This window comes from Scomber japonicus, chromosome 19 (genome assembly GCF_027409825.1).
Source record: "Scomber japonicus isolate fScoJap1 chromosome 19, fScoJap1.pri, whole genome shotgun sequence".
In the NCBI taxonomy this organism is placed as follows: Eukaryota; Metazoa; Chordata; class Actinopteri; order Scombriformes; family Scombridae; genus Scomber; species Scomber japonicus.
In genome coordinates this window covers 18,073,196-18,083,215 of record NC_070596.1, presented here as the reverse complement: position 1 = coordinate 18,083,215, position 10,020 = coordinate 18,073,196, and the positions used below count along the sequence as shown (strand labels likewise).

At 40.7% G+C, this 10,020-nt stretch overlaps 1 protein-coding gene across 1 annotated transcript; it reads right to left on the bottom strand.

Annotated features, from left to right (window-relative positions):
• Positions 1-232: 232 nt before the first annotated feature.
• Positions 233-8,388, bottom strand: LOC128380058 (regulator of G-protein signaling 3-like). The gene is made up of 4 exons (XM_053339741.1): positions 7,648-8,388; positions 3,732-3,813; positions 1,892-1,997; positions 233-1,289 (listed from the first exon to the last, which is right to left on the bottom strand). Exons 1-4 carry the CDS (start codon positions 7,903-7,905, stop codon positions 731-733), a joined length of 1,005 nt encoding a protein of 334 aa, XP_053195716.1. The 5' UTR covers positions 7,906-8,388; the 3' UTR covers positions 233-730.
• Positions 8,389-10,020: the final 1,632 nt, after the last annotated feature.

The window sequence follows — 10,020 nt, the reverse complement described above, 5'->3', positions numbered from 1 at the left end:
CTAAACCTAGATTGCAAGCAATAACACACGGAGGACAAGGTTGTAGGGAGACTGTCTCCAAACTTTTTTTTTTTCCTTTTGCTTCAACATGTTTGTCAGGTGGTTAATGGGTTAGTATTGTAGGGTTACATTGGTGTTAGCTGAGGAATTCAGTTCAGTCTTTTTGATTGAATGAATTTGCTTTATTTTGCTTTAATGATGAAAGCTTTAACCTCATATACTGTACATGATATCACTAGATGCAACCATAAGTACATGTTGTACAAGACGTCATGTAGATGCTATTCTCTGCATGTACATAATGTTATACTGTAAATGTGTTGGAATTTGTGCTTTTTCATAGAGTATACATTAAAGTAATATTTTTGTTGTATTAATTCTCTTTCTTAAAAGCCAGATTATTCATGTACTGCTGTATAAACCATGGTATACAGGTGATTTACCGATAGGATATCTCTAAGATAAATGATATCAGATACATATGTATTGATCTCCTAATATGACCTGTGCTGAGTCTGTAGTATGTAATGAAAGACATATTGTCAATAGTAAAGGCACACAATACATTATCAACAGCTACATTTTGTATGTCATCTCCTCTTTCCTTTTCAGGCTATTTCATATCTACATGACACTGTGCTGTATGTAGTGTGTTCAAAACATGTCTTGAAGCACAAATCAAAGAGACAACATTAACCCAAATGGCCCAGACATACTGTATACAGTCCTTCTATCTATCAGCACCAGGGATGTAAGGTAAGGAGACATATCTAGGATGAGCCACCATATGACCCTGGTGAGGATGAGGGGGACGAAGAAGATGATGAAGATGCAGCCCACCACCAGTCTGCGGTACCTGGCTTCCAGGATTGATGGGGGCCAGTATGATGTAGTTGTCCCCATTGGATGCCTTTACCCTGGTGCCCTTCAGTGTAGCAGTGTGCGGGTGGTGGAGGTGTCGTGGTTTCCCATCCAGTTCCTCGGCTGATCCCCCCTGGGCCCCCCACCCGAGGGTCCCTACACCTACACTGCTACTACTTCCAGCTTCAGAACCGTTGACCAGTAGCCTGCGGCTGGCAGCGGCACGGTGGTGAGCTGGGAGAGGCGGCACAGCTGGGGGGGTTTTGCTTGTGCCGACATCTGGAACACGCCTGCGGGTAGGGGGCGAGGGGGCATCATAGTTTGAGGTGGAGGGCTTGTAGGAGGGCCGGTGAATGAGGCCCTCAAAACTAGGCTTTGCTGAGGGGCCAGTGCGCCACACCACCACTGTGATCTCATTGGCGCTATTTCTGCAATGACAAGAGAGGTTGTGTTCAACATCTGGTGGACTGTAAAGTACATAATATGTGCACATGAAGGACAAAATTGATGAACATGTAATATTAAATTGTAATGTAATGTATTAATTACTGGAAAAAAGTTTAAGTTAAAAAACACTTTGAATGTTATAGAGAAGTAGCCCTGAAACACTGTAAACTATAATTATTGTATTTGTGCATCTACGTATAATACAATAAAGTATGAGACTCCTCAATTACGCAAGAACAGGTTATCAAATACTTAATATATATATACGATTCCTGATCAATTATTTGCATCACAACATCTACTTATAAAGTTGTTATGCCTTCACATCACTAAAGGCTAAGTACATATTGACAGCTTCTAAACTAAATTATATCTTTTTTTTGCAGAGATCTTGTTCAGGTATTGAGCCAAAACTATTACTCATCACTGTGGCTCAGATTGTAAATCAATAATGATGCAAAATGAATTCTCCTTACCTGTCAACCTATTTGATAATCATTAAAAACCACTTGCCCTGAATAAGCCTATGAAAGTGATTCTCCTACATTCTGTTGTAAATTCTTTTGTGTGGTGGAGTCATTACCTGATAGCATGGGCTAAGTCCACACATTTCCACTGTTCCACTGGCTGACCATTTAACTGCAGGAGAGTATCCAACTGCTGCAGACCTGCCTGATCTGCTGGACCCCCTGCCAGAAGGAAGAAACAAAAAAAAATCTGATCGTTACACACCCTCAACTATTCATGCTGCCCAGGGCGATAACTCCTTAATGTGTTAAGTTTGTTTCTTCATTGGACTTCATTAAACTTATCACAAATTGACAAATGACTGTGCAGATAAAGAAATAAAATAATGATCTGATATTATGATACTTAGTTGTTTCCTATAGCTTAATTTCAGTTTGAATCCCTGTCATCAGTGCAAAGGGACAGTAATGATACAATCAGCTCCAGATTCAGAATCTTATTAAAGGCATGGCAGCAGGGTGGATGCCTGCCAACATGGGGACTTGTCAATTTGATAGACAGGCTCCTTATTAACTGCAACACCCTGCTGCATGAGTCAATCCATATGGTAATTTATCAATGCTACCAGTGGAATACCTAAAGAAGTCACCCACAAGCAAGGTGCATTCATGAAATGCCAAACTCAAGTCAATAAATTTGAGTACTAGAGTATTTACTCAGCCTAAGTTGGAATACATGGAGGTAAATCAATAATTTCTAAGTTAATAAGCAGTTCATCCATCTGTTTTGACTCCATACACTGCATACTGTATGAATAAGGGTGTTTCAGTTTTGTGTCAAGTTCCTGTCATTAGTATAAAACTAGAAATCAACTGTTGGCAATGGTGCGAACGAAAATTAAAAACCTCTCTTAAAATCTGACTAAGGGCCTGATTGACTAAAGGTCTGCGTGTGTAAAAACGTGTGCAAACTTGACATCACCCACAAAAAATGTGCAAGCTGATCTACTAACGCAGCACACTGAGGTTTGCGTCTTTCAACTGTATAAGATAGTACGTGCTGTCCATTTAGTTTGTTTCCCATAATCAATATGTAATGTGGGGCATTTCAACCCCAGTGTGCAAAATACAGGGAGGAGAAAATGCAAATATGTTATTTACCACACGCATTGTGATTTACCAAACCTGAAGGTATTTTTACTGATGGAAACTGCGTCTATAAATAATACCTTTGAAGGGCAGGTGTTAACCGACTGTGCACTGCGCTCAGATGACTTTTGTCACTGTGGAGAGGAGGAGACGGAGGCACAATGATAGAATACACAGGACGGAGTTTTTCCACCTGTGTTAATATTTTGGAGTGGAATATTTTTGGTTTTACTAAAAGCATTGACTTCGTCACAAATAATCTCCCATATGTCAGTATTTCTGGTAATATTTGTTTTTGTTATAACTCAATATATTTGTTAACCTCTTCCACTAGAACCTGATCACTTTTTATTTTGCGCTTGCAGCTTTCTGCTCGTCCAAACTCTCTATTAAGACAAACAAAACCCTCATTTAAATACTGCTGTCTCCACCCTGCCGCACCTGTCTTCATTTACGCAGTTATTCTTAGTAGATCACCCACAAAACTCACGCAAACGAAACGCTACTATTTGGGATCTTAGTAAATCAGGCCCTAAGAGTATTACAATCAAATCTTTAAGTACCTTTGTTTAAATCTATAAATGTATGATTTTGGGTGGGACTCCAATGAGAAAGCCTCCAAGTATGAGTGTAAGTGCTGAGCAAAACATATGTAGGAAAAAATGCAGCCATCTAAAAGAAAGATCGTACCATCTGACACAGGCAATTTAACTCCAAAGAAAGAGCCATGTAATTATTTCATGTTATATAGTTTCTGAGTTGTGATGTTGAGCTGAATGTATAGAGGCACACGTGTAGAAAACTCGCCTGGGTCAACTGCCTGAACCCTCACAGGAGAATCCGAGCAGATGGTGAAGCCATATCCATCCTTTCCTCGAAGGATGGTTACCTGCAGAACACACAAACACACAAAAAGTTACTTTGTGATAAAAAGATAGGACCCTCACCACCACCACTCAGTTACTACCTGAGGAAGCAAAAGTAGCATTCTGGCAAAATAATCAACTTCCTTCCTACAGGACGATTAAGTAGATTTGTATTCTGCTTCTACTTCCTATTAAAACTGTCCTGACAGCAGTTTCCCGGTGAAGCCAATTAGCTGAGTTAGTCAGAAAGAAAAACTCCAAGAGATGGAAGAAAGACGTTTTTTTCAGTAGCTGTGAAAGGATAGAATATTCTGGACTTACTGAAATTCACATCTATATTTTATAATAGTGTAAAATTGGTCATAGCTCATTTATACAACACAATCATAATTATAATAGACCATCAGGAAAGCTGGAAATGTGTGTTTGGGTTTTACAGTACACAACTGCTCAAATGCTTCTTTAATCAATCAGACTGCAAAGCGTAAATTTAGGCTCTTTAACTGTAATTTGAACAAAACATAGAAGTAATAACTACATATTATAAAAGATCATTTCCAAAATTCACAAAAAGTAGTTTATGAGTTTATATTCCCTTGTCAGATTGATTTTAACATAAACAGCTCCGTAAAGGACAACAAGAATTGTAAAGGAGATTTCTGTAGTATTATGTCTATTGTGCCCCATATTTGCGGATTATGCGCATACATCAGGGTGAGAGTTTAAATCCAGTTTTATGTATTAAAAAAATGTGCGCGCACTGACCGAGATGAAAACTCATTACTGGAATCCTGTGACCAATCAGGGTTTTGAGAGTTTAAAGTTTGACAAATCCCAACATTATCATCCTGTACATTATTTCAACACAACAGACACACACACACATCTCAAACACATAAAATCCACACACATACACACAGACAATGCTGATGGCTCTTTCCCATTGTCTCTTTCTCTTTGACCCGGCGTCGTCAAACATTCAGTACCTGCCCCCGAAGTCAGAGCCAAAGTCAACACAGTTCCATCCAAAACATCTCACTTTCCATCTCATCTGCTGACTACGGGCCAGGGGCCCAAAACACACAGACATCCCTCTTCGACACCCCCCCCCCCTCTCTCTTTCTCTCTTTCTCTCTCTTTTTCTACAGTAGCTGAAAACTACATGTATCTACTGCGAAATTAAAAAGTCTACCCATGAGCAAGATTCATCGACTTGGAGAAATATGGTGATTATTCAGAGGCCTGAAGCTCGTCGTGACCCTAAAATGTCGGATACGATTGCAGTTTCTCATAGTCCACTGATTTTATGTGCCCTGTGTCACGCTGTTTGGGGCCACAATTCCTTAACCATATTTCTGTACCCTTCAGTCCTTTCGCATTCTGATTTCTTTCTAGTTCAGTCTAAGTCCAAACTGACACTGCTGTAAAAAAAAAATAGTTATAAATAAAGACAACTGACTTGGGTACCTGGCAAACAAAATCAGTTCAGAATTGTTTTTGTACACACAACCCTATTTGATTTGGCTGAAACTTTACCAAATCATGTCATAAGATAAAGCTGATGTGATGTTGTCATTATAATTCTTCTTGCGGAGTATTACAAACCTAAACATATGAACACAGACACACACAAGCCTTATAGTACTATATCTATCTATAATTACAAGCGATTTAATGTATGTGAAGGCAACCATCACAAAAAGGAGGTTCTTCCTCTGAGCCTGAAGAAGCACTGACACACACATGGTGGAAAACATGACTCCTCATCTTCATTCATGACTCTAAGTACAGATGGTGTTATGTCAGCTAAAATTGTTGCTGAGCTCTGTGTGTATTTGCATATTTTGTAAGAATACAAACAGATATATATCCTCAAGTCTGACGGTGTCCACAATATAGAATGAGATATACAGATACCAAGGAAATGGCTGCAGGTACAGTAGAGTGATATTAAAAGAGGATAAAAAAGACAAACAAACAGGAGAAACAGATGAAAGATAGATTAAGTGGTGATGAAAAGAGGGCAGTGGGACTTTAAAAAGTGGAACAGACAGAACAGATGACAAAGACAAATGCAGGAACAGATGGTATGAAAAAAAAAACATTTCACTGAAATTAAGGAAGACAAACAACAAGCGGAGTCATAAAACATTTCGAAAGACCAGACCAAAATTTTGCATGTGAAAGAAAATAGAGAAAAGCAAAAACCACAAGACCATAACTGAAAATTAACAGATATAAGAGAGAGATTCATCTATAACGGCTCATCTACTGTATCCGTCTGTATGTATTGTCTGTGCCTGCATCTTTCTTTTCTTTTTTTAATCAAAAGCCATTTTGGTCATTCTGTCCCTTTTAAGGGAACTCTCGGTTCTGTCAAATTTGGACCAATTCCTCCCAAACCCTGAGCCTTTTACAGCATTAATTCAATTTGCAAGTGTAGCTGAGTCCAATCACTTGGACTCCTCTGGTCTACCTGTGAGTAGTGGTCCCATGCCCCCTTTTTTATTCTAAATTAACGCGGAGGGATTATTTTCAACAGCGAATAAGGGACTAGCCTAAGAATAATACAGTAAATCAGTCTGAATGTTCAGACATATCACTGAAAATGAATGAAGATAAATGAATGGGGAAAAGTTCCCAGTATGTATTAAATATTTAAATTGTGTGAGCAAGGCCTTATTGATAAATTAATAATTCAATCAAAGGCACTGTGGAAGAACTGACATGATTTTAACTCTCTTATAATTAATTTAGGTATACCCAAAGGAAGAAAAGCCTGTAGCGCATGTGTGTACAGTATGTGTTCATGCATGTGTGACAGAGCTTTTCCATTTTTTGCATTCATGCCTCAGTGCTTCGCCTTTCAGACATTACTACAAATTGCATGCAGCCAGGATCCGAAATCCTGCCAAACTCCATCCCATGCTTACAATATATGTCTTGTCTGTTTTCCAGCAGTACAGCAGAGGTCATATAATTGGTCAACAGGTGCTCATAAAGTGTGCGTCCACGTAACTGCACGTGCAGCATATCTAACAAACACACACAGATGATATACTGCATCCACTCATATTGTAACTCTTAACACACACTACATCTCACAACCACCTACTCATTTCCCTATTCCTCAATAAGACAATGTTATCTGGGTCAGTATGTTTAGTGACTGGAGCAACACACAGACACACATATGACGAAAGTGTTGTGCTGAATTTTTCTCATGAAGGCCTAATATTAGAAATACTTTCTTATTTTTATTCTCTTTTCAATATTTAAATGGTATGATCATATTCTGTCCCTTTACAGCTGCTTTATATCATACTGTCTCCTTCTACTGTATATTTAACGACTTTAGACGTGCACCAAGCGGCCTATGTACAGTAGGGATAGTGGCATCATTTCATATCATAACAGATATCTATTTTCTCTCGTCCATTCTTACTGTCTCTTTCCATCAGATCCCACTCTCACTATTTGAAAGATAAATAATGTAGAGGATAGAGAGCTGGTTCTTCCCCCTTAAAAAAAACCCACATTGCTTAAATTTCCTGCCAGTTATTCCTTTCCGGATATGTTGAACGGGCAGTTGGGAATACGTTTTCTCCAGAACAATAATGGCAAAATATTAGGATCCATTTGTGAGCAAACATGAACATGGACACTTTTAACAGCCAAGTTAATCCTTACAGCTTTCTAAATTATGGAATATATCTTTTGCAAATTAAGGTAATCATGAAAACTCTCATCAGAAATTGTAACTTGTCATTTCAGTCTGTTATTCACACTTTCTTTTCTCAACTTCCCCCTTTTCGTCCTCCATCCCCTTGCGTTTTCTCTCCTCAACACACACACACCTGAGGAAGCCTACATCCGATGCAGAGGTGACACAGCCCATGGATAGTGTGCATCACACCACCACCACCATCTCTTCCTCCTCCTCCGTCTCCAGTGTTCAAGTCGGCAGCCAGCACACACACACTGCGACGCTGATTTTCTACCTGGCCGGCCCCTCTGCAGCCCGAGTATCTCCACAGCTTCCTCTGTGCAGCCGAGTGTGTTCTCCTGGGGCTGTGCTCTGATGGCTGGGTGGACTTGAGGGTGTTATGAATCATCTCAACAGTGACAGCTGCCCAAAGAGTGGGTGGCTTTACTATTGCAGTTCCCCAAATGTCAGATCTCCAGGTGACAGTCCAGTTGATGGGGTTGCAGACAACACTATTTGATCTCACCTTGTTGTGAAAGAAGACCCCTGTCGAGAAATATATCGAGTATAATAAGAATGGTCCTTGAAGACTCTTTTTCAGCCAAAGTGGCCTTCACTCTTCGTCAACTTTCCCCGAACGACTCTAGATTCAATTTTCTTGGTAAAAGCCCCTTCTGTAAAATTGGCGTCACTCTGCCACTGACCTCCAGCTGCACTTTAGTCCATTCAAGGATTGCTAGTAATGATTCCAGTCATCAATGCATTTCCCGTGTGCAAGATTTTACGAGTCTGTACCTGTGATTTCATCCACAGCAGTGTTCTTTTTCAAAATTCAGTTCAATCCATTCTTCTTTCCTTTATCTTCTCTTTTCTTTGCTTTCTTCTGGCAATACTATCCGGTCTGTCCAGCTTGTTGCTCAGTGGCCTGAACAGAAGCAGTTGCAGTAGCGCCTGAGATCAGCTGTGTGAGAGTGTGTGTGGTGGCGTCGTGTAGGCGAGACTGGCGCTGGCTCGGCCTGCTCAGGCCACACTGTCGCTCCTGGCAGGGGCGCTCATGGGAACTCTTCAACAGCAGAAGAATAGGAGGAAGTGCCTCCCACCGACACCCCCTCCACACACATACACACACATGCACTTACGCATACCTCGCCACCCCACAGCCAGGACAGCTTTGTGTGTCTACCCCCGATAAGACCAGTTTGCTTCCTGAGTCCACACTATGAGCTTCTGAGAGGTGCTAGAGCTCTTGCAAATATACACAGCGGTGACTAATGTAGGTGCCACAAGTGCAAAACATAAGAGGGAGAAAGGAAGGCACAGAATATGAAAACTTATGAGAATGCAGTTAAACGAAAGACCATATTCACACTGTGAACGGAAATGTTTCTGATTGCTTATAACTTTTGAGTCTTTTAATGACCACCCTCCCCAACAAAAGAGAATGATAGCAGTATTGTTGTGGCACATTTGACACAGTTACTTCACACTGACTCACATAACTCAATCAGACTTTCTCACCTCATCAGGCTCTTTCCACTTAGGTTCCCATACTCCCCAGTCTCCGTCCAGACATTATGCTTGTTTGTTATGTTTTCAACTTCCATCTTTCCTCCGCTTTTCCTATCAGCTACTGCCCCCTCAGCTCTCCCAAACACACAGTACGGAAATTCACAGGTCTGAAAATTCTGGCAATCCCCCCTCCTCTTCTAGTTATGCAAACAGTGGTTTTATTTTTGTTTTCAATATCCATATGCCTGGGAAAGAGGTGGTGGTAATCTGCAAAAAAATATCAACAAATACCTCGGCAATACAGGAAAACGCCTGTTGAATTCACACTAGAACAGTGGCCAGTCTAACCCCTAGCAACCCCATTAATTGCCGGCTTGCCTCTTTTCCTTTCTATCATTTGGATGCCTGGCTCATGGAATGAAACGTGGACAGAGAATTGACGGAGAAAAAGAGGGGTGAAAGAGGAATGATGCTGCACTAGTCTCTACAATGCTAATAAAGTAGCAGAAAAGGCCGTTGTCTTAAGATCTCTTCATGCCAGTAGTAATGGCAGCTTTTCCCTGTTTGCCTTTTGAAAAGGGCGAGGGTTACCCGTCAAGCACACAAAAAACACTTTCTCTCTCTTTCATGCTGCGCTGTTCACCTCTAAATAGGCAGAAGGACGGATTAGAGGGAGAGAAGAAAGGGAGAAAAGAAAGCATGTCTTAGGGAGAGGAGTGAAAGAAGAGTTTGAAAAGCTTGTCTGGGAGCCAGACGAGGCCAGTCTGGTCTTTAGCAGTGTGGGAGCTCTCTCTCTCTCTTTTTTTTTTCTCTCTCTCACTCTCTATCAAAGGAGGAGGTGTCTTCCAAGACAGTTAACACACAAGGTAGGTCCAAGGCCAAGTACAGGGTCACATTTCAGGTTGTACTTGGAGCATATGGACTCAAACTTGTACTGCAGTTACAACATTTTTGGGGAGACACTGTGCATAATATCAGGCAGTGACTTGATACCACCCTCCTTGACCAGATTTAC

Excerpts from the sequence above, each read along its gene's own strand:
- LOC128380058 (XM_053339741.1), bottom strand. The coding sequence starts at position 7,905 with ATGATTCATAACACCCTCAAGTCCACCCAGCCATCAGAGCACAGCCCC. Across the intron at positions 3,814-7,647 it reads TCGGATGTAGGCTTCCTCAG|GTAACCATCCTTCGAGGAAA; the intron begins GTGTGTGTGTGT and ends TGTGTTCTGCAG. Across the intron at positions 1,998-3,731 it reads GGTTCAGGCAGTTGACCCAG|GGGGTCCAGCAGATCAGGCA; the intron begins GCGAGTTTTCTA and ends TCCTTCTGGCAG.